Source organism: Mastigoproctus giganteus, chromosome 1 (assembly GCF_048544385.1).
Source record: "Mastigoproctus giganteus isolate SK-2022 chromosome 1, ASM4854438v1, whole genome shotgun sequence".
Classification (NCBI taxonomy): Eukaryota; Metazoa; Arthropoda; class Arachnida; order Uropygi; family Thelyphonidae; genus Mastigoproctus; species Mastigoproctus giganteus.
This window is the reverse complement of record NC_143575.1, coordinates 263259589-263285666: the sequence shown is the minus strand read 5'-3', so window position 1 is coordinate 263285666 and position 26078 is coordinate 263259589. Positions and strand designations below refer to the sequence as shown.

Below are 26078 nucleotides of genomic sequence, written 5' to 3'. Positions count from 1 at the left end.
TTTGCAAATTTCACAGGTTAAAAAACTAGAATAACTCACAGGGAATTGCTACTTCCTCTGCTTAACACCAGCTAACTACAGCACCAACTGAAGAGAATCACATTTGCACTTGGAGATTCTTGAGAATCTCCAAGAATCGTTCCACTCTAACAGGATTCAAACTGATACCTCTCCAAATGAGTGACAAGAAGTGAAACTATACTGTCATGGCATAAGAGATAATATTAATAAAAAGTCTAGAAAGTTTATTTCGTTAAAAAGTTAAAATAATGAAGCCAGGAAATCTGATGTCTCAAATGGTAACATCTATTTCTAAATTAACCTTCCTCACACAAACGTGCTTGCCCATTATAAGAATGAATCTACTTTACAATGGCAGGCAAGAATCCAAAACTTATTTGAAACTGGAGCTTCCTGTATATATTAAGTATTTCTAATTTAAGTGTTGCCATTAATTTGTATTCATCCTTTGCCAAAAGATAAAATTACCATTTTAATAATAGTAAACAAAGTGTTTATAAAATCTCAAAGAGAGAAAAAATAACTTCACATAATAGTAAAGTTAATTGCAATTACTTACGTTTCAGATCTCCTCTATCTGCAGAAAATGTGTTGCGCCCACTCCACTGTCCCTGATTAGTTGAATTGGATCCACTAACTTGCTGAGCACTTGGTCGATTTCGAAGATGTGGTGGAATGTAACGCCCTATAGGGATGAACATATTAGTACTATATGCAATCAGTTAGTTGAAGCGATCAAATTTCACATGACAACAAAATTTTTTTTCAACTGGAAAAATCAACTAAGCTTCACGGCTGAGTGTTTGTCATGTCATCTGGATGAGTGTAGTGTCCTTGCAATAGATTTATTAAATTGGATGGAAATTCCATGTACTGCACACTTGGCACCATCTACTTCATCATCAGCCATTTTCAATCCACTGCAGGATGAAGGCCTGCATAAAACTTGCCAAATGTAACAAAAGTTATACATGCTAAACTGCTGATAACCAATGGCCTAAGATAATTGCAACCTTAACAGATAGAAAATGATAGCAGGATGGCAAAAAGGGGAGGGGGGGGGGGAAATACACTTTCCCCTTTACCAAACTCTGTTGGCCACCATTGGCAGGCAATTTATTCCAGTGATCTGCAGCATGTTTCCTAAAGATAAACAATGCAAGATGCAGCCCTCTGTCACTGCATAAGATTTTACATCCTGTGATTTTTAACCTCTCCTACAAATGAGAATATACCTTCCTCATTTACTTTACTGATCCCCTTAAAGGTATTACATAATTCAATAAGCACCCCACACACACCAAGATGTCTTATTGCTGAACTTTGCAGTCTGCACTTTCTAAGCCGTTCCTTACAAACACTGAGCAGCACCCCTCACCAAACTGGTAGCCATTCTTGAAAACTCTAAAGAGTTCAAAGAATGGCTAACAGGTATTTAAACTAGATCTGAATAAAATACTCCAAATGCAGATAATCTTATACAGACAGATAACAGCAGCCTTATACCAACTTAAACATGTCCTATTAATTGTACATAAGACATCGTGCCTTCTTAGCCACCTGAATAGTAAGTTTCACATCTAATTATATCATAACTCCTGTAAATACTTTCCATTCTGAACTAGTTTCAATCCCATCTACAGTTTATAAGTAGCTGCTGGATTTCTGTTCACCAGATGGAACACTATATCTAGATGCATTAAACCTTAGTTAACATTTTCAGATTGTATTTGCAAACAATACTGCATAAAATAAACAAGTAAAAAAAAAAAAAAAAAAAAAAGAGGAGAGGTACATAAGCATATTGTGGGACTGTAACAATGTCTGTCTAACAGTAATTTTATGAATAGCACTAAGGAGCATGCAACAAAATACCATGTATTATAAAATTGCACTCGTTACCAAGTCTTAGAACTCAAAATGGGAATGAGATTAGGCAGCTAAGAGAGATTAGAATAATTCCTGCCCCCATGGAGGCAGGAATGGTGCCACCAATGACCAAGCAATAAGTGGGTGGTTAATCTGCTAGAGAAGTTAATTTTATATATATATATATATATATATATATATAATAGAAAGGTGTCTTTCCTTTCTTGGCAGGAAGCTTACTTCTTTATTTAGGAAGAGCCAAAAATCAATAACTTTATAAAAGAAAAGGTTTTAACAATCTCTATAATCAGTCACTTGGCACCAGAGCCACGTGCTTAAATGAACCCTGGCAGTATCTGACAAAATGACCTTGGACAGAGACCCAGTGAAATTTCCATACTGCTCAACTTGCCACTGCTTATCTCCAAATATTTGTGCCCTGTTCACTTGAGCATAATGCACATTTTTCTTTCCAAAATAATGTCATGGAAAGAAATGCTGAAGCTGACCAAACCAGGAATAAAGCTTGAGAAAGTACACATACACACACACAATGTTATCTCCTTATATATTTAAAGTTATCACAAACGAAGTACACAGAATTATTAGAAGAGGTTTAAGTAAAAGCTCCTGACTACCAATGAAATGGTGTATCTTTTGTATTAGTTAAGCTGTCACAAGCTGAAATGAATTAATGCAAAACTTCCTTTCTTACTCATAAGGCCGATTTATTTAAAATCAGCCTAAAAATTGAAGATGTGAATCTTATATCAAAGACAAATGGAAATATCCAGGAAGAAGCAAAAAGGGAAATTGGCTGAAGATAATCTCCTTTTCAGGAGAAAAGTTATATAGCAGTACAGCAAGCAAAGCTTTTGCCAGAATGACATTTTTTCAAGTCATTCTATATACTCTATATGAGCTCTTCAAAAGAAAATTGGTATATGTCAGTGAAAAACAGTTTTTTAACCACCTCTGGTTTCTTGTAGTTTAAGATGTGTTCTTTTCGAAGATTAAGTGGCATAAAGGGGTTTCAAAGAGTGACACATAATTATAGATCTGTAAGTTTAACTTCTGTTCCAAGGAATATAATGGAGTCACTGGTAAAAGAAGCAGTGCAGGATCTATGGGACTTAGAGGGGAACAGGCATCCTGTGTATTATCAGACAGTACAGTCTAAAACACTGATGGATCCAATATCTTTCTATTACAGAAGATTTAGGAGAAGTCCAGTTGGCCTGCCTCCCTAAAATCCACTCATGCACACCTTCTCGATGGTAAGCCCTGTTACGTCACTTAGGTGGCAACGAACGTGTAGAATGGTTCTCTTCAAAACGCATGGTCAGCGTGAAAATAAAGACCAAACCCTCCAGCATATGACAGCATGACAAAACAAATGGCCCTCAGTCCCCAGCAGCTTTCACTCTCCCTCTTACGGCAGTGAGAGGATCAGAGTGGAAGCAGAGGGAGCTAAGAATCTCTGGGTAAGACCAGGCTGCCATGCACGGAAACTGAACTCGGCCTGTTATAACGTAACATCACTCATCAGTGAAGACAAGATATTAGAGCTGGAAAAGGAATTAGAAAATGTGAATTGGAATATCATCCGTTTGGCTGAAACAAGAAAAAGAAATGAATCACTTAAGTTTATCAAGTGGAAATCTGCTGTACACCAATGGAAACAGTGAAAGGAGTGAAGGTGGAGTTGGGTTTCTGGTCCATAAAGATTTTAAAAACATTTTGGAATTCAAAAGTACATCACCAAGGGTGTCAAGACTAATACTCAAGATTTCTAAGAGGTACAAGCTAAAGATTATAATGATTTATGCACCAACATCGAGCCACAATGATGAAGAGGTTGAAGAAATGTACACCAAAATTGAGAGTCTTCTAGATGAGCAGAAAACCCACTACACTATTATTATGGGGGACTTCAATGCTAAGGTTGGAAAAAGGCAAAACAGTGCAGAAAGAGGAACTATAGGAAATTTTGGAATTGGTGAAAGAAATAAAAGAGGTGAAAGACTTGTGGAATTTGCAGAATCTCAAGGACTGTCAGTAATGAACACTTTTTACAAGAAAAGGGTGAACAGAAAGTAGTAGTAGTGGCATGTGATGCAAGAAAGCAGTGTATGAGCTTATGCAGCATCAGCCAAAAAAAAAAAAAAAAATATCACACCATTGCCTCCAAATGCCTGTCCAGTTCCTCCTTAAATTTATTCAACCTATCAACTTCCACAACAACAGATGGAAGTTTGTTCCAGCAATTAACCACCCGCTGGCTAAAGGCAAATTTCCGCACATCTATTCTACATCAAACAAAGGATTTAAAACAAAGGATTTAAACCAGCAGCCATGAGCAGTAATAAATAAAGACAAATGATACTGAAACCGAAGAATAGCGATGGTGTACTTATAAACAGCAGAGAAGGCATAATTCAAATAGCAGAAGACTACTATAGAGAATTATACAAGGAGCAGCGGAATGATGCCAGCAGTGGGGAAGATGGATTGCAAAGTAGCAACACATACAACATACCCGATATTCTTCCTGATGAGGTAGAACACGCACTGAAGAAAATGAAGAATCAGAAAGCCCAGGAGGAAGATGAAGTTACTGTAGAGTTTTTAAAATTGGGAGGAAGAGACATAACACAAAAACTGGCAAGGCTCTTCACAAAGTGCATTAGAAAAATGCAATCATAGTTTTGCTGCATAAGAAAGGAGATAAATTAGAAATTGGAAATTATAGAACAATTAGCTTGTTATCCCACATCTACAAGTTGTTCACAAGGGTCATTACTAACAGATTAGAAAGAATACTTGATGAGAATCAACTGAAATAGCAAGCTGCTTTAGGACAGGATTCTCAACTATGGACCACCTTCACGTAATATCACAGCTAACGGAGAAAGCAAATGAATAAAAAAACACCATTATGCCTGGCATTTGTGGATTATGAAAAGGCATTTGACTCCATACAGCATAAGGCAATGTTTCGGGCACTGCAAAGACAAGGCATAGATACCCCATATATTATGATTTGAAGAAAATATATGAGAGTGCTACCTCCTTTATTAGACTAGACAAAGACAGTAGCAAATTTAAAATTGAGAAAGGATTTCGACGAGGACACAATATCTTCGAAGCTGCTTACTGCTGCCCTTGAGGAAGCTTTCAGAAGATTAGACTGGTCGCAGAAAGGAGTTAGTGTGAACGGAGAGTACCTAAACCATTTACGATTTGCAGATGACATTGTGGTCATAAGCCAAGATCCCAAAGAATTAGAGGAAAATCTTAATCAGTTATGCACAGTTAGTAAGGATTTTGGACTAAAGATGAATATGGCTAAAACAAAAGTAATGATGAACAAGTATGCCACAGAAAGGGAAATAATGATTGAAGGAGCAGTAATTGAAAAGGTGGAGTCATACTTATCTGGGACAAGTTATTAGCTGTAATAATGATAAATGGCTGGAAGTCAAAAGAAGAATAAATTTTGGATGGATAGTATTCAGGAAATAGTTACATACTGAAGAGCAATATCCCAGTTTGTCTGAAACGTAAAATAATGAACCAATGTATACTTCCCACCATGACTTATGGAAGTGAAACTTGGGCACTCACCAAAAGAATGGAAGAGAAGCTGAGAACTACACAGCGAAGAATGGAACGAATTATATTGGGAATCAGACTGTTAGATAAGAAGAGAAACACATGGATTAGGCAGCAAACTCAAGTAAAGGACATTCTTATCAAAACTAAAGAACTAAAATGGTCTTGGGCAGGACATAGCTCGAAGACATGATGAGAGATGGACTAAGAAATTAACAGAATGGTATCGAAGAGGAGGTAGAAGAAAACCTGGAAGACAAAGATGGATAGATGAAATTCATGAGTTTGTGGGTAGTAAATGGATGGCCAGTGCTCAAAACAGAAGGAACTGGAAAGTTGCTGGAGAGGCCTTCATCCTGCAGTGGATTGAAAATGGCTGATGATATATACAATAACATCCCATTATAATGAATACTGTTTTAATGACAATTCAACAATAAAGAAAATATTTCCCAATTCCAGATGAACTCAATAATTATTTTTAAGTCTACTTTGAACAAAACAGTTCTGATGAAAAATTCAGAATTAATTATTTTCGAAGTCCACCCATGAATAAAACCTATGCATTTATCTGGTAAGTATAGGCATGGCACACCCAGGGTCCTGAGCTGGATATCATCATTCTTCTCTTTCTTGGTGATTCAATCTCAATCTCTCTCAGTCTCTCTCTCTCTCTCTCTCTCAGGAAATTTTATTTTTTGGCTTGTGCAGTATAAGCCCCAGGCTTCCTTGCACCATATAGCTAATAATAATAATAAATAATAATAAAATGTACATATCTGGTTTATAGAAAAGAAAATAATGAACAGTGCAAGAGCAAATACACTAATTTCCTTATGGCAGTTGAGTCCGAAACTTATTCTCTAGAATGCTGTTGTCAAGTGTCACTCATAATATATATTATAATATATGAAGCATATAGCCATTCTCTGAATATAGGGGGGAAAAATAAAAACTATAGATGCATATTGTGTGATTATCTTCACAACTGGATTGTCATGCCTGCAATACCAGGGTGCCTGCCCACCGAGAATAAGTAACAATAGACTTGTATTTTGGTGAAGTGTTACTTATTCGAGGTAGTGCAATACATGGCAACTCGTGAAGGAGCGCAATATGAGATGCAGATAAAATGATGCCCCTTCAAACTACAAACGTAGTTTTTTCATTTAAGAGTTTTCTATGGTGTATTTACACCAATATTATATAGAATATTTACACTCTTAAATATGATGCTTTATTGCATCAATCTTCATTTTATAACACACACACACACACACACACACACACACACACACACAGTGATGACTGAATTATGACCACCTATCTAATACTTCGTAGGTTCTCCTTTTGCCCTCAGTACAGCAGCTATCCGACGTGGCATTGATTCAACAATAAGTCAGAAGTGTTTGGGAGGTATGGCCAACAAAGCTGTGTGTAATGCGGCCAGCAATGCAGGTATGGAGGTGATTGGTGTATCCAAATGCCTGATATGCCTTTCCATAGTGTCCCACAAGTGCTCTATGGGATTGATATCAGGGGAGTTCGGTGGCCAATATGCTGGAAATCAGAACTGTTTTCCTCAAACCATTCTTGCACATCAAGTGCCTGATGGCTCGGTGCATTGTCATCTTGGAAGACACCATTGCCATTCAGCAAAAACTGTAACATTGGGTGTACACAGTCAGCAATAGCGGAGACCACTGATAAGTTGTTCCACAGGGACTAGGAGTCCAAGTTCCTGCCAAAACATGCACAACACCATACAACCACTTCTACAGGCCTACACTTTTCATACCATGCATGATGGATCAAGGGCCTCATGTTGTCACCCAATCTGTTCACTACTATTCAAAGTGTGGGGTAAATAACATGACTCATCTGAGTCATGTTATTTACCCCTGGAAGGTGTGACCAGCACACCTTCCAGTCTTTTATGCTGATGAACCTTGGTTAGGAGAGGATGCCGTAGGGGTTATCTCTGGTATAGCCTATACGTGCGAGGTTGGCCCCATGTTGTATTGGGTAGTCAACTCTTCAACAGTGCTGCACAAGTCGTTGAACCCGGCACTCACCACTAACATCAGCCTTTAGCTGACCTTTGCAGTTTTGCCGTCTGGTCGTTGTTTGACATTTTGACGCTAGTCCCAGTACACTTACACGGCGGCTCTCGAATGCCCCACCAGTTCAGGAAATTGAGGCACCAGCTCGTTGAGCTCCCACAATCTGTATTTTATCAAAGTCCGATAAATCCTTCCTTTTATCCATCACGCACAGAATTTTACTACCTTCTGAACCACTAACACCTTATATATGCCACATAGGTCAACTAACTGTGCACTCTCTTACCTAGTGTGGTCAACGGGTCGCATTCAGTTTTCATAGGGGTGGTCAATAATTCAGTGATCACTCAGTGTATATATGGCTAAAGTTATTCATTAGCCATATATACAAATGCCAATCAGTTTTTTCTTAAAAAAATAAAAATTCCAATTATGCCTTTAACTTTACTAAACTCCCTTCTTTGGCCACTTAGTACAATTTATTCCAAACATACAAAAGGCATTAGAAAGGTATCTGAACTCAGTATACAAATACCCTGCAACATATACATAAAAATAACCATAAATAAACATACATATATAAAATATAAGAGACATACTAAAGAGTAAAAACAGATAAAACAGCGTAAAGTAAAATAAACTGGATAAAGCAAATGCACCGATGCACACAAAGCAGCAGCAATGGATGCAAATACAGTAAACCTGTATTTACATTCCTGAGAAATGCCGTGAATACAGAGTTATGGCTCCCATAGTAATAAAGGGGTTCCGTTCCAAAGTATGAAACATATAAGAAAAACTAGTCTAAAATTTTGTCTATGTATGTATTATATGTACCTTCATAATATGACTATGTACATAGACAGTACATAGTAAAATACAAGCATAAGGCATCAAAATGAAAATAAGAAACAATTTAATATTAAATGTAATATTTATTAGAAATTTCAAACAAAATCTTTCAAATCCAGCACCTTTGCTATAGCTAAAAAACTCATCCCACCAGTGCTACCACCAGTTTCGCTAAAGTGTTGATAAAGGTGTTTTGCCTTTTCACGAATGATGAGTGAACTTAACGGAATTTTATTTTGAGTTCGGTCTTCTATCCACAGATTTAAAGCCTTTTCCATTTTTTCTAATTTAACATCACAAGTTACAGAGCAAATTTTTGAAGCAATTAGCACGTTTTCACGGACACTACAGCGGATTTTTTCTTCCGATTTCTTGATTGATCGTACTGTTGACTTATTGATTTTATGTTTTGCAACTGACGAGACACTTTCACCATTAGAAATTGTCTAATAACTGCATTTTATTTGATAATGTCATCACCTCTTCTGATCTTTTCACAATTCCCTTGTTATTCATAGCCATATTTTTGTAGGGGTTAGAAAAGAACTTGCCCACAATAAAGTCATTTTCTTCCGTTAACACACTCGAAAAAAAAAAAGCCTGTTTAGACTAACAAACTGCAAAACGGTAGATTTTTCACTTTTGTAAGCAATATCAATTTATAAATTGATAAATTTATAATCAAATAAATTAAAAGCAAACAATGAAACCTCCCACGATAAGCGCATAACACATACTGAACAAGGATTAGCAAGAAACATCCACACTCGCGATTTTGTCACCCCCTCTGTCCCCCACTCACTGATCATTGTTTTGACCGGGAAAGATGATTTTAGCCACGCCCGTGTTTTTTTTATGGCGGAAAATGTTCATGGCACTTTAAAATTCATATTTTTTAGGTTTCATTTTATATTAAATCAGCGACCACGAATATGCGAAACCGCAAATAGCGAGGGTTTACTGTATATGCATATTACAATAAATATAACAGATAAAAATAAAGAAGATGGCAGTTCAAAACACACAGAAAACCAAAGGCAAAAAAAAAAAAAAAAAAAAAAAAAATAGCTGAAATATGAGCAAAAAGTAGTAACTTTTAAATAAAAATTACGTCAGATTGTCAAAAGAAGGTAATGGCAGCCTACATCAGATAAAAGCAGGAAAATTTGGCTGTACGAGAGAAAATTTATAAATACAAATGTAAATAAATGTAATTGAAACAGAAAAGCTATATACCTCTTACAAAGTACGGACAAGGTAGTCCCTAAGCAGTTTTTATACTGAAAATACATACAATTAAAATAAAATTAAAACTAGTATAAAAGATTAAAAAATTTATAGCCGAAAATGGAGATGCAAAAAATACACAAGGTCAATACGATAGCTGTAATTAAAGCAGTAACAAATAGGGACAAATCTGTTATATAATACAGCAACTAATGTGACAGAGAACTACGAAAAAAAAAAGATGATTAGCGACCTCTATAATCAATTTTAAAGAGAGTATTTTTAAATACATAGAATAAACTTTAGAGAAGAAGAAGAAATGTGACACATTTGTGCACCACAGGATATATATAATAAATAAAAATAAAACAGAAGAGGCTGTTTTTCCCTATTTGTTACTGCTTTGATTACAGCTATCATATTGACCTCATGTATTTTCGCGTCCCAATTTTTAGGTTTAAATTTTTTTTAAAAAATCAAGTCTATAATCCAGTCTATTAATCATGAAAGGGATGACATGTAACAGAGGATGTCCAATTGTCAGCTGAAATCTGGTTATTAGCAGTGATTTTCAGGCAATAAGAATCTGCAGGTAAAAGACCCACTGGGTGGTAGTGATCACAGCGTGTTTTTTTTTTTTTTTTTGTAGTTGTTGGCGCATAGGCTTCTGTGGCCATAATGCACCTCCCAAGGTTTTTGCAGTACTTTGATCCAAGCCCGAGGCGGGAATCGAACCCGCAACCTTTGGGTTGCGAGGCAGGCACTTTACCCACCCGGCTAGCCCGGTCAGCTGATCACAGCGTACTAATGTATAAGGCAGGGGTGGCCAAGTCGAACACGGCTTTAATTTCGTTCAATCATGACGAATTTTAAATATACATGGTGTCTCAAAAATACACGGCAAAACTTCAGGAATGAGTTCCTCATATGTAGATAATAAAAATATTTTATATCAACATAGTTCCAGAAATGCTTGTTCCCGAGTTATTAACCGGAATGTCTCAACACAAGGTACTGACAGAATCTGGTAGTTTTCCATTCCGACCACGTACTCAAATCAGGAGCAAGCGGATACGCACTTTATGTACAGTTTGGCGGAAGGCAATGCTCTGGATGCTCGTCATTTGTATCACGAAAGGTTCCCAGAATGAAGATGTCCAGACAGGAAAACGTTCGAAGGTATCCATCGCCGCCTTTGTAAACATGGGACCTTTTACACCTCGTGCTGCCAACAGAGGACGAACAAGATCTACGACTCCTGAAGTAGAGGGTGGACCAACTGCCTGGCCTCCACGCTCACTGATTTAAACCCACTAGATTTCTTCTTGTGGGGCCATTTAAAGTCATTGGTGTATTCGACTCCGGTAGCTGATGTGGAAACTCTCTGCAATCAAATTGTGGCAGGTTGTGAGACAATACAAAACAGGCCAGGAATTTAGTCCATGAGATGTCGATGTGAGGCCTGCATTCAGGCAGAATGTGGACATTTTGAACAATTACTATAAATACTATAAAGTGATGTGAACAGTTAAGTGTCACAGACAGACCTTCAAAACTCTGAAACCAAGCATTTCCAGAACTACATTGATATAAAATATTTTTATTGTCTACATATGAGGAACTCATTCCAAAAGTTATGCTGTGTATTTTTGAGACACCCTGTATATTAAAAAAGATTAGTCAAAATTTAAATATTATTATTATTGTGCCCCACTGCATACACTTATTACAAATCCGTTCAATCATATATATACTCTTGTCATCGCGCAGTCGCTAGGCTTGTCTAGTGAAAATTTACTGTTACATTGTGGAGAGTATAGTGTATGTGTCGAATTCTTATTTAGCTTACTTAATATTAATAACTGGACAGTACTTTACGTTAATTTAATACTCTTTGATTTAAAATGAATACTACCAAAAAGAATAAAATATATTATTTTCATCAAGAGTGGGAACTAGAATACTTTTTTGTAATGATAAAAGAAAAATGTTGTTGTTTGATTTGCAAAGTACCAGTGGCTATACTAAAAAAAGTAAATTTAGAAAGGCACTTCAATGCACTCCATGGTAAATATCAATTGGAATTTCCACCTAATAGTGACCTTAGAAAAAATAAATTAAAAGAACTTAAATCCAGATTATTCGCACAACAATTTCTTCATGACACCTAATTTACAATCTAAAGCAGGAACTGTAGCATCATTTAAAGTGAGTCATCTTCTTGCAAAAAAATAATGAAAACCATTTTCTGATGGTTAATTCATCAAAGATGCATTTTTAGAAATAACACATTCTCCTTTTGAAAAATTTAAGGACAAAAATGAAATTAGAAGTGCTCCTCAAGCTCTGCAATTTTCTCGAAATACTGTGATGCGACGCATCGAAAAATGAGTAAAAATGTGAGTGAGCAATTGCGTGTCCTTTTCTTCACACCTGGATGAATCTACAGACGTCAGTGATACAGCTCAATTGCTCGTTTTTATTCATATGGTTTTCGACAATTCTGCCACTAGAGAAGAACTGCTGGGTATGGTTTCGTTAAAAGAAAGAACTAGGTCTTGATAACGCATTCAAAAATTTTATTGAAAAAATTAAATTGCCACTCTTTAAGCTCATATCAATAACAACAGATGGAGCTAAAGCAATGCAGGGGCATCTTAACGAATTCATCGCATTGTGCCAAAAGGATGATGAATTCCCAGATATTTTGATTTACCACTGTATCATCCACCAACAAGTGTTAACCTGTAGCTTTCAAAATCATGAATTCCACAGAGGACAATCTCTTCAAAGGAGACTTTTCAAAATGCAACTCGATAAAAATGAATCAGATCTGGCATTACACACAGATGTGAGGTGGCTGAGTTGGAGTAAGCTTCTACAGAGATTTCAAAATTTGCTGAATGAAATTAAAAAATTTGTTGATCAAAGGGGAGATGATTAACAGCAGCTACAAGATATGGAATGGTTGTGTGATCTGGCTTTTTTGGCTGATTTTACCAGTAAATTAAAGTGATCTGAACTGGAATTAGAAGAAAAAATAAAAAATGTGGGTAACATGATTAGTAGTATTTCTGCATATAAATATCAATTTTTGGCAATGGCTAAGGATCTCAAAGAAAAAAAAAATTCTATTATTTTGCAAATATGCAAGATTATTTGCAAAAGTATCCTGTTTTTGAATTTAAGTGAGAAATATGTTTCTGAAATTAAAGTTGTGGATGATTCTGAAACCAGATTCAGTGATTTTAAAACCATTGAAGACGTTCAATATATTTCTTATTGATTTAATGTCGACTTAGATACGAAACAAATAGCAGAAAAAAAAAAAAAAAAAAACCCAGATTTTTCACACGGAGAAAATATTACTTGAAAATTAAATTATTACACTGCGAAACGATATCTTCCTAAAGGCCAGTTCTTCAGAAAAAGAATTTTGGAAATGTTTGCTGAGAAAAGTACTGAAATATATATAAAAAAAATAAATAAATAAAAATAAAAAAAAAAAAAAAATGCAGTGAACTTTTAAATTCCTGTTTTGCTTCCACATATCTATGTAAATCGGCCTTTTCATATTTGAAACAAAAAATACGAAAAATCGCTCTACTCTTATGGACTTGCATACAGAAGATTCTTTACAGTTGGCCTTATCACAGTATATCCCTGATTTTGAAGGCATGGCAGATGACACGAAGACAAACTTCACATAAATTAAAAATTTAAATATATGAATTTAAAATAAGAATTCTGAATTGTATTTAATTTTAAATTTTAACAACATTTTTCAACATGTGTTGATTAACTTTTTTTAAGAATGTGCAATAAAATTCTTGAGAAGGTAGATCGCGGCACATTTTGAAGAAAAAAGTAGATCGTATCATAAATTAAGTGGCCACCCCTAGTATAAGGCAATGGCCAGGCCACACCTCGAGTATAGCATACAGATCTGGAGGCCTATTTTAGGAAGGATGTAGAGTTACTCGAGCATGTATAGAGAAGGGCAACAAGATTGGTGAGGGAACAATGGGGTCCTCTTACCAAGAAAGGCTTAAGTTCTGCAAGTTGCAGCATCTGAAAACTAGGCACCTGTGGGGTATTCTGATTGAGGTGTATAAGGCCTTGAATGGTTTTAGTAGCCTCAATGCTGATGGGATAGTTCTGCTTGCTCAAACTAAGAACCTGAGGGGGCCTAGATTCAAACTGAGGAAAGACAGTTGTAGAAGTTTGCCTTTAGCCAGCGGGTGGTTGATTGCTGGAACAGACTTCCGTCTGTTTTTGTGGAAGCTGATAGCATGAATAAATTTAAGACCGAACTAGACAAACATTTGGAATTTTATTTTATTTTATGTTTATAAAGTTATAATTGGTCAGAGTTGGCAGCATCAATTATGGATAGATTTCCTGACCACAGAGGCCTTTTCAGTGAAACATTTGGAATGACTGGATGGGCGAAATGGGAAGGGTTTTTTTTTTTTTTTGTCTGATGCTGTATAAGCTTGCTGTCTTGAATCATATGCCTCAACTAATGCTAATGTGAAATTTATTTAAAGGCATAACTACTGCCAAGGGTAAATAAAGGGTTTTTCTTTCATAAGGGTGACTACAGAGGTCTCAGATAGTGTTTAAATTGTGTAGTGGGCCTTTTTTCCCCACATGTGGCATATCTGCTAAAAGATGGGCAATACTCAAAGTATTTGTTGCTGAAAATGAGGCAAAAAGAGTATGTTGCTCACTGTTGTAAATCGGGGAATTAATGAGTATATGCTGGACTAAGTTGGGTGTTGCAATTTGTGCAACGTGGTGGGTCAGTGGCCATAAGTAGATAGATGTATCAAGTGCGTGTGGCCTATTCGTAATCGGGCTAATACATGTCGGTTCTCATGAATACTGGACCTCCATGTTTTGAGACCTTTTTTTAATGCAGAGTAATTTGTTATTGGTCTGATTTTGCCAGATGTGTTGCTATTGTTCAAGACATTGTTTATTTATAACGTACCTGTAATCAGATGCACGTGTAGTAAAAGCTTGGGCTATAGGATTGGTAGCAGTTTAGGCAGCTAGGTCAGCCTGTTCATTTCCAGAAGTTCCAGCGTGACCAGGGATCCAACATAAGAGAACTCGTTATTTCTTCTGGTTTAACTTAGTCAGAGTATTCCAGATCTGTCGAAGCAGAAGGGTTATCATTCTTCGGATTCTGTTGTACAGTTTGGATAGCACTTATGGAGTCTGTATATAACACTGTGCAATATGGTTTTTGAGAGTGCATAATTTAAGGCTATGTGGACAGTACAAAGTTCTGCAGTACAGCTGCTACATTCAGTAGGAAATTTCTTGGATATAGTTATGTTCAGAAATACTACTGCTGCTGCACCAACATGATTGTCAGTTTTAGACCCATCAGTGTACATTGGTGTGTACTGGCCGTGCTGGGTTCAACAGTGCGCCGTGTATTTGCAGTATGTTCTGTTGGGATAAGGTGTGTTTTCCCCAGGCTATCAATGAAAAGTTGCATGGTGGTATATAGTACAACCAAGGTGGGACTGTTTGAGAGAAAGTGAACTGTATCTTTCTAAGGTCAATTTGCCAGTCTGCCTGCAGTGAGCAAAGACGTATCCAAGTTGGTAGATTTATTGATGGATAGGTTTGGTAGAGGTTTACCCATTTAGGAGAGAAAAGTCAGTTCCAAGTGGGATGGTTGGATGCCCTTTGAGTTTTGCTGCATAGCATAATAAAAGCATTTGTCTGTGTAGCTGCAGAGAGGTTTCATGTGCTTCAGCATATAGGCTGTGGAGCGGCGATGTACGGTACACCCCAGTGCAAGATGAAGAGCACTGTGGTGCTCAGGATCAAGCCAACGTAAAGCACTTAGTTTAGCAGAGCTATAAACTACAGAACCATAGTCTAGACGTGACCGTATTAATGCATGGTACAACTCTAGTAGTGTGTAACGGTCAGTGCCCCATGCTGTGCCTGATAGAACTCTTAAGACAGGTAATCCTGAGTGTTTTTATATGTTCCAGGAAGATGAGTTTTTGGTCAAATATCACACCAAGAAAGCAGACACTAGGGGCCACTGGTATGATTTAATTTTCTAGTTGAAGTTCTGGGTGTAGATGTAGGTTAAGCTTCCTGCAGCAGTGTATCTTGAAAGCCTTTTGGGTTGAGAGGCAAAAACCATCGTTTTGGACCCATTCAGCTATTTTGTTGATGGCACATTGCAGCTGTCTTTCAACCATTCGCATATTAGGTGAATGGCAGGCAATACGGAGGTCATCGGTGTACAGGGTAGTGGATATTGTTTGTGGCAGGTCCTGTGTTATTGAATTCATTTTTATATTAAAGAGGGTAGCACTTAGCACTGATCCTTGTGGCACCCCTTCTTCCTGTATGAACTTTGAAGATAAGTGGTTGTGAAATCTAACTTGAAATAAGAGGTGGTGTAGGAAGTTTCTGATAAACTGTGGTAGGTATCTGCGTAATCCCAAATCGTATAGATTTCGCATTATATCATATCTCCATGCAGTGTCAAACGACTTTTCAATGTAAAAGAGGACCATGGCAAGATGTTCTTTCCATATGAAGGTGTCACGGATGTTTATTTCTATCTTAATCAAAAGGTCAAGAGCGGATCAACCTTCATGAAAACCCACACTGCACTGGATTCATATGGTTATTTCGAGCTAGAAACAGGATAGCCAGGCGTTAATTTTTTCTATGACCCTGCATACACAGCTGGTGAGTGCAATAGGTCGATAATGCTGTGGATTTGTAGGTTTTGGAAATGCCAAAACACAAGCATTCTGCTATTTGTCAGGGAAAGTGTTTTCTTTGAATATCCTGTTGTAGAGTGGTAACAATGTCTTGAGGGCCAGTTCAAGAAGTTTTGCTATCATGGTGTAAATGTATTCCATCTGGCCCTGCTGCACTGAGTTTAGTGGAGGCTAGAGCATGATGTAACTCTGACATTGTGAAGGGGTGATTGTAGAAGCAGTGGATGTTGATTTAAAATGAATTGAGTGTTTTTCGGCTTGTGCTTTGTATGTCTGGAATTGTGGAGAGTTTGATTTCACAGCTGAGATTTTCATGAACGATCTACCTAGAGCATTTACAATCTCCTCTGGTTTTGTAATATCAGAGCCATTGACATTGAGCATGGGACAGTTTACACTTGGGTGTTTTGCGTACATATGCTGTATGCAAAACACCCAAGTGTAAAAACAATTTCGGCCCAAATTGTTTGGGTTTTTGTCATTTTTGTAATTGTGGAAGCGAAACACCTCCATGCTTCCCTTTTGATGGTCTGCCTAACTCGTTTTGCCTTTGCCCTTCCTTTTTTAAAGCAGACAAGGTTTTCTGTCGTTGGGAACTTTCTGAAGAAGTTCCATGCTCCGTTCTTCTCTTTTTTAACAGTACTACATTCATCGTTCCACCACATTTTAGAGAGTCAATATTTTAGTGGATTGTTTTGGGACTGCACTATCTGCTGCTTGCAGTATTTTGTTAGATATATATTCTACTGTCAAGTTTATGGGTGTTTGTTGGACCTGTTTTTCTTCTATTGTAGCTAGCTGCTTGTACACGTACCATTCAGCTTTGGAGAAGTTCCATTTGGCAATTCAGTAAGAATGATAGGGAATGCTTGTATCAATGTGGCATATCACAGTGTAATGATCGCTGCCTAGTGGGTTGCTGTGAATAGTCCATATAAAAAGAGGGTATATGGTTGCTGAGCATAAAGAGACACCAATAGCTGAGGCAGATCCTATAGGAAGATGCATATAAGCATGCACTCCATTATCGAGAGTGATCAGATTATGCTGATCAAGTAATTTTTCGATAGTTTGTCCACGCTTGTTGAGGTTATGGTTTCTCCCTAGCGGATGACGTCTCCTAGGATACAGTAGGGTTTGGGAAGCTTTATCACTAATTCTTCTAACTCAGCATTGCTTATATTTTGGTTAGGTGGCTATGGTTAAATCAAAGTTAACATTGATTCATGCAGCAACTGCCTCAAGATTTGTTTTTAGTGGGGTTGGTTTTGAGGGGTATCTGGGAGTTGATGACCAGTGCTACTCCTCCATGTGCAAGATTGGTCAAATTTTGTGCAACACAATATTGCCGATGTATTACGTATTTCTAAAGGGAAACAATTATATTTGGTGTTAGATTGGTTTCCTGTAGACAGAAGGCAACAGGATCACATTGTGAACTCTGATGTCAGCCAAATTACTACAATAGGCTCTACAGTTCCACTGTAAGAAAGCACATATTATTTGGGTTTAGTAGGGGCCTTGATTTGTTTGAGGTACAGAAGGCTTACATTGCTCAAGTTTACCTTACCCCTTCTTTGGGGGAAGGTAAACTTGAACAATGTAATATCCATCTCCTCTTCAGTAAACAGTTCTAAAACTTGTTCATTTTGGTTTGAATTATTTTCTGAATCCATGTAATCTGTTTGGTTAGAATCAGGAGTGGTAGATACTGTTGTATTTTGCTGTTGAGTGGCATCCAGTTGTACTGTGATCGGCGTATTTATTGCTTTGCTTTGTTTGGGGTGTTGGTACTGGGGACAATACTGACCTTGTTCATTCATCTAGTGATCTTGTTGGTGGTATGGTTACCTCCGCTTGGGTAGCAATTGATATGTGATTTTTGGTTATTTGGGCATAAGTTGGCTTGTTAGCATTCGGAACTGCTAAGGATTTTTTAGACTCTTGGTAAGTTACATTATGTTCAGTTTTGTACAGATGTATTTTTTTTGCGTTTCCAAAGGGGACACTCCTTCAAATACAGCCAACAGTTTGGTGTTGTGGCTGTACAGTCAATAATAATATGTGCAGTGGATCCACATGTGGCACAGGCAGCTGCTCCTCTGCAGACTGTCTGCGAGTGCCCAAATTTCTGGCATGTACAGCGGCGTAATGGATTTGGGTGTAGGGTTTAACTCTGCAGTTAAGGTTTTGATCATTGTTGGTGGTTTAGGATTGTCAAATATAAGGATTATACTCCTATTAGGAATTAATAACATCAGCCTTCTTTGTGAGAATTCGTCTTACCTTGATGACTCCTCATAATTCTTGTTTGAGTTCTTCATCTGACAAATTAATGAGGATCCCACTTAGTGATGACATCTCTTGAAGTGTTCAAGGAAACGTGTGGTGAAACGGTGACCGAAATTCCACCAAAGGATTTTTTGTTTTTGTAGTTGTTCAGACTGTTGGGCAGTGACAACTTCAACCAGTAGGTCTCCCGATCTTAACTGACGAACTGTCTTGAGAGTACCTACTGTGCTTTCTAGGCATTTTTGCCATAGAAATGGGGAAAGTTTTTCAACTGGTTGTTCTTGAGTTGAATGAATAATCAGCAAAGTTGGAGATTGGATTCTGCACATGTCAGTCTTGACGTTTTGGTGCGATAGAACCAGACTCCTCTTGTTGTTGCCATGTAAGGGTTTCTTCTGTGCACCTGGTGTTTTCTAGGTTTTAGGACCTCCTTGCTCCATTTCACCCTGGAAGGGAGACCTTTCCCCCTCCAGATTACCAGCCCTGTCACGTGGAGGCAAGAGCAGAGCCATCTTTGTGACCAAGCGGTAGTGGGTTAGTAGTAATATGCAAATAAAAGGAAAGAAAGAAGGTTATTTTCCCTCCCAATCAAGTAAAGTGATTTCTTTACTTAAGCTTATTTAATTGATTGTTAGTGTAATGCTGTAAATAAAGAAGGCTATTTTATTTATTCAAGAGAGCCCAAATTCACTGGCACAGACACTTGATCACAAAATCACTTGGCACCTGGGGCTACAAACTCGTGCAATGTGGCATTAAGGTAAGTTAGTGCTATTGATAAAGGGATGATTAAGTGGAAGAAGACAAAGTGGTGATCTTCATGGGCTAATGTTATTAGTTGAATTCCCCAGGGTTCAGTGCTGGGTACATTGTTGTTTGCAGTATTTATCAAATGATATTGATCAAGGTATATCAGGCTTAATGTCTAAGTTTGTAGATACAAAGATTGGCAGGGTTATTAACAAAGTTAATCACCAAAATCACCAGTTAAAGTTTAACACTGACAAATGCAAGGTATTACACATGGGTAACAGTAACTTATCAAATGTGTGGCATTACACTCAGGGTGGTGGAGAATGAAAAAAGACTTGAGGGTAATTGTGAAGTTAGACAAATTCTCTGAGAAGTGCAGAGATGCTGCCAGGAGAGCTCATGGGGTTTTGTCAATGATATTTAGAAACTTTGATAGCATTGGATAAGGAGGGATTATCCCTTTGTATAAGGCCATGGTTAGACCGCACATTGAGTACTGCATACAGGTCTGGAGGCCTCACTTTCAGAAGGATGTAGGTCTGCTGGAATGGGTGTAGAGAAGGGCAAACAGACTGGTGAAAGGAACAAAAGGGTTCTCTTACCTAGAACGGTTTCAGTTCTGCAAATTGCAGCATCTTGAGACTGGGCGGTTTAAACACCTCAATCAAATCACCCACGTGGGAGGACCCAATTGAGGTGTTTCCCTCTTATGGTGTTGGCCCCCTAATGGCATTCTTCAACCTGCTGAGATTACACACACGAGGGGACAGTCAATTTGAGGAAGGATGGGTGCAGTATAGATGTGCAGAAGTTTGCCTTCAGCCAGTGGGTGGTTGATTGTTGAACAGGCTTGCATCTGTTGTTGTGGAAGTAGATCAGTTAAATATATTCAAGGATTGACAAACTAAAATTCTTGGAGGGTAGGGATGGGTGAACTGTGTAGTGTTTTTTTTTTTTTTTTTTGGTTGATGCTATATAAGCTTGATTTCTTAAGTAAGCTTATATATCTTAAGGATAAGAAGTGATTATCCCTTTGTATAAGGCCATGGTTAGGCCGCATCTTGGGTACTGTATACAGGTTTAGAGGCCTTACTTGAGGAAGGATGTAAATCTGCTGGAACAGGTGCAGAGTATGGGCAACCAGATTGCCAAAAGGAAGAAAAAGGTGCTCTTACCTAGAAAGGCTTCAGTTCTGAAAATTGCAGGTCTTGAAACCAGGCACCTGCAGGGAGACCTGTTTGAGGTGTTTAAAGCCTTGAATGGATTGAGTAAAATGAATATTAATAGTATTCTTCCACTCACCGAAGACACATTCATGTTAAGGAAGGATAGTTGCAGTTCAAGGGAGAACTAGACAAATTCTTTGTCGAATAAGGATGAGTCAACTGTTTTTTTTTTTTGGGCTGATGCTATATAAAGCTTGCTTTCTTGGATCATTTAGTACTACTACTACAATACCTATTGTGCTTGGAATTTTCATAAAATACTCCAAAATAAGCAAATTCCAGTAACAATACACTCTCCCTTTTAAGAGCAATAATGGGAGAATCCAATTTGTGTTTTCCCCACGTTGATCCATGCCTAGAAACTTGGTTGTTGTTGTTTGATTTTTAGGAGCATTAGCAACTAAGGCCATATTGCTCCGGGATATGCGGTGGTCAGTCCCTGACCTTTCCGCATCCTTCATATTTGGTGGTGACGGGCTCGAACCCCGGTCTAATCAAGAAGCGTGTGCTGCGCACTGCTGCTCCTTCCCACCTGGCTACGGAGGCGCCACAGAAACTTGGTGACTCTTAGTCATTAAATTTTGTACTGTATTTTAAAAATACAATTTTTAAAACAGTTAAATGAGTAAAAATATTATTTCTCAGAAACAAAAAAGGGAGGGCTTTCATTCTTCAGTAAGTATAAATTCCATTTAGATTAGATTAGATGTCTGCAAGGCACTTGTTGCCTACAAATTACATTATTCATTCTATGATATGAAAAGTTAAGATAAAATGATTAAAATAATAATAATAATTTAATTAAATAAATAAATAACATAAATGGCTATACATATTAAAACAGTATTTGAAGGTGCCTACATTGATGACTGGTGCGCGTGCACATGCATGCACACGCACACTATGGATCATGAAATTGAATTTCTTTAAGTACTTACCAGTTCTACCTCCACTGTAATTGGTGGAGTTCAAGTCTAGACCAGCAAACTATAAAAAGAAACAGAAAAAAAAAAAAACACTTTAGCTTCTAGGAAATTGTTAACATAATGATATGTTTGCTTTTCTTCATTAATTACTGAGATACAATATACAGAAACATTTTACTAATTTATTTACAAAGTATAATTTTATCTTAAAAAGTGAATTAGAATAATATTAACTTTAACCTTAGTGTTCAACTGTTAATGTGTTTTTTAACATTTAAAAGAGCACTTCACAAGATACAACACAACACAATTTACACATCTATGAAGCAAATTACATTCTGAAAATCTTAACACAGATAAGGAACAGAAAGATAAAACAGTAAGATAGCACGAATTAAAAAAAAAAAAAAAAACAAAAAAAACTAATGTCACTGGAGAGGAAGAATATGAAGAATGAAAGGCCTCAATTTTTTTTTCAGGCAATTTACACTTATCAAATGCATGTTAAGAGCAATTCATAACAGCATCTATCAAAGAATAAACTATTAGAATAAATAATCACATTATATTAATATAGCATCAGAAATGTCACAGGCAAGGAAAGGGAGAAAAAATACAGAAGGGGAAAGAAAAAAAAAAGAAAGAAAAAAAAAAAAAGAAAGAAAGAAAAAGAAAAAAAAAAAAAAAAAGAATGAAAGGAAAAAAAAAAAGAAAGAAAAAAGAAAAAAAGAAAACAAGACCCCTCAAATGATCCTAACAACGCCATTGAACAAACCTACCCGCACTGCGTAGTCCATTGTAGCTAGTACTCCTGACTTATACTGAGGCAGAGTCAAAACAGGTCCATAGCCAGAAGTCAAATAGCGGGTAGGCTGGGTACAGCAGAGAAGCCCTGGGGGGCTGAAGGCCTGATCGCCGTAGTGATAGACCAAGCTCCTGCCCATATAGGCTATCTATTATGAAGAGAATAAGAACAATACAATCTGCTATGAAGCATTTATTCGAGAAATGTAACAGAGATACCATTTCATTCTGAATAGTCATTAAAACAGCAAAGGGGATAAAGACCCCAAATACTACATTCCTCACACTTACATTATATAGAAAGACCTATGTGAACTTTCCCTGAGACACTTCAAGAAACTAAACACGAAAAGTCAATACTTTCACAATCTTTAAAGCTGAAATTATGAGAATACTTATATCAAAGTGCTTTCTTATAATATTTAGAGATAAAAATACAATGAATAGAGCATTATATTTAGTACTGAATTAGGTGCCTAACTGATTATTAGAAGCAATTTACTGAAATTTAATTTATTAAATTTTATGCTGAATTTTGAAACTCAAACTCAGGTTAGCTTAAGATTACTAAATGTTTCCTATGTTCAAGTGCTTAATGAAGCAATATTTTCATTATTTTAATGACTATTAAAAATGAATATTTTTAATACACATTTAAATTATGCTATTATATATATTAATTTTATACAAAAAGGAAGGCAGCAAGCACACGCACACACACACAGCAAATAAGCAGAATTTCATTTTGTTGAAAAATAACAAAGTTACTATTAGACATGAAAGTTAGCATGTTAATTTCATAACTGGACTATTTTGACCCAATTTTTTCTGTAAAATTCTAAAATAAAGGTGTTCATACAGTTCCTCTGAATAAATGTATCTATAGGCATACAGTTTGCTGCAACTTCTTGCAATTGTATTCAGGATATCGATCTCTGTGTCATCAAATCCTGGTGACTAAGTTTCCCCTGCCCCGTCCAAGTATTTTCCAGTATCACAAATGAATCTCTCTGAATCTGGGAATACAGACTCAGAGAAATGGGAGAATCCACTGTCCACTGTGCAATATAACCCCTCTTAATTTCTTCATGCAGGTTAAGGATATGGTGCATCACAACAGTCACCATGATTGATGACTTCAAGACCAATATCATGATATGCCATGCTACTGCAATAAACAGACAATGCTATTCTGCAAGGAACTTGGCAGGAAATCAATTAACTGCCAAATATGCCCGTACCACCAAGGGTAGCCACATTGGGTCATACCGAGGTAAGCAATAATACTTAGATTTACTACAAATTGCAAAATTATAGTTTGTTTGCAGCATCTATCAAAAACCCAAAAAAATTTATGGAGACCCAAAATTATGTCATCACATTTATGCTAAGTATATATGCCGAGTTTGTTTAGTCCAAAAATAAGCCATTTCAAGAGTACATTATACATGTGTGTATATATAATGTAAATTAAAACATCAGTAGAATGGATAAGCCTGTGAGCAGAGACTACAACAAAAACTAATAGTTAAATAAAGAAACCTAAAATGCAAATTGGAGGGGGGGGGACTAAATTGAGAGTTTTGTGAAAAGAATAAGTACCTGAAATTTTGAATACCTTAAATAAACCCAATTTGCATAATTTACAAAACAATTATGAAAAGCTTTATATCTGTATTCCCAGAAAAAATAAGAGGCCAAAATAATGTGAAATATCATAACTTTGATACTGAAACCAATCCAGATCACAGGGAACACCAATAAATGAAACAACAGATGACCATTGTATCCTATCTTGTCAACAGTCATGGAATCACTGCATTTCGAAAATCACACTAACAGCCTGCTAATGCAATAATTTGCAGAACGGTGGACATTATGTAGTAAATAAACCCAAGACAGCTTAAGCACCATCACATGCAGTGCAAAGTAAAACTGCCAACTAAAAAAAAATAAACAAAGAACATAAAATACAAAACCAACTGTGTATAGATGGCAGAATGAGCAGTACCAGGCAACTACAACCATATTAAATAAATTAAAATTAATTAGCAGAAGGGGAAAACAGACTCAGAGATGGAAGAATCCATTGTCTAGAAAATGTCAACATAAAGGTACCCATTCTGTTGACTATGCTACCCAGCCAATGATGTTTGTTATTTCTTTATTTATTTTACCCTTCTTTATAACCTTTAATTTTTCATTATTTTAACTCTTTTTTTTTTTTTTTTCTCTTTTTTTTACGATTGGCTAATTAGTCTTAATTTATGTGTATGTATATTTTCAAGGTCATTCCAAGTGTATTACAAATAATGTGGGCAAATTTATACAGGGTGATTCACTACCAGTGCGACAAACTTGCAGGAGGTGTAGGGGGCACAAAGACGAATCGGAATCACATAGCATTGCAGGGTCCGAAATGCCTTCATCACGCGGTAGAGGATGTTGAACGGGAGGTTGCGTGAACAGCGATCCCACTGGAAGTCATCATTTGCGAACCGGTTCCCGAGGCAGTAGGATGGACACGTATTCAAACGTTGAACAGGCCGACATGCACCTCGCGCATGGAACTGTGGACTGTAATGGGCATGCCGCTCTGTGCTTGTACCAGGAACGTTTCCTGCACAGGCATGCTCCTCATCATACGATTTTTGCACATGTGCACAGAAGGTTACGTGAGACTGGTTGTTTCACGAGAGGTACCATGAATCGAGAGCGAACGACGAGGACGCCAGACAATGAGGAGAATGTCCTACATCTTGCAGAAGGCAACCAAAGTACGAGTACTCGAGCGATAGGTCAACGATTGGGTATTTCCCAATCCACTGTATGGAGGATACTGTCAACAAATCAAATGAGTTCATACCATCTGCAACGCGTCCAATCATTGGAGCCTGTGGATTATCCACTCCGGAGGACTTTTGCTACTTGGTTTCTTCAACAAAAACGGTTTGCAAATGCTGACTTCCAGCGGGATCGCTGTTCCTGCGACCTCCCGTTCAACGTCCTATACCGCATGCCGAAGGCATTTCGGACCCTGCAATGCTATGCGATTCCGATTTGTCTTCGTGCTCCCTACACCTCCTGCAAGTGAATCACCCTGTATATGCGTTGTCTTGAAATCTAGTAAATTCTGCCATCTCTCGTGCATTTCTAAGTAATTGTAGACAGTAACAGATCACAACACAAACAAATTTTAAAATCTGGGGAGATCATACCTATCAGCTAGTGTTATCTGATTTTGGTCTACAAAAGCCAATTCTCTAGCATTCAAGGTTCAGAAGTTGATTAAACCGAATCAAGTGATGTAGATAGACATAAAAGATAACATTACATAAAAAAAATAATGTAACAAACCTTTTACAAAATTATTACGATTTATTTTAAGATTTTCATTTTTTTGATAATTTTATTCAAAGGTTGGGAACAAAGTCAAAATAACAAAAAAAAAATATCTTACCTTGCAGTGGTGACGGATGACCCTCAAAAATAAACCCACACTAAGCATTAGCGATAAAAAATCTGAATTTTTTTCTGCCTTCCTAATTTTTTTTTTTTTTTTTTTTTAATGAAAATCCCAAACAAGTGTATTAGAACCCAGGGCAGTAGTACTGTGCATGGATTGAGGGTTGAGAAGATAAAAGAAGATACTCTTTGACA

The 26078-nt window shown here is 37.0% G+C and overlaps 1 protein-coding gene across 3 annotated transcripts in view; it reads right to left on the bottom strand.

Annotated features, from left to right (window-relative positions):
* Window positions 1–26078, bottom strand: part of bel (ATP-dependent RNA helicase bel) — a 277696-nt gene that overhangs the window by 152958 nt on the left and 98660 nt on the right. For 2 of the 3 annotated variants that reach the window (XM_090377286.1, XM_090377294.1), the window contains exons 2-4: window positions 22394–22567; window positions 21627–21675; window positions 581–706 (exon numbers count right to left, since the gene is read on the bottom strand). In XM_090377286.1, the coding sequence (XP_090233412.1) occupies window positions 581–706; window positions 21627–21675; window positions 22394–22567 (349 nt within the window). The remainder of the gene's footprint in view (window positions 1–580; window positions 707–21626; window positions 21676–22393; window positions 22568–26078) is intronic. The other variant, XM_090377300.1, reaches the window with a different exon arrangement.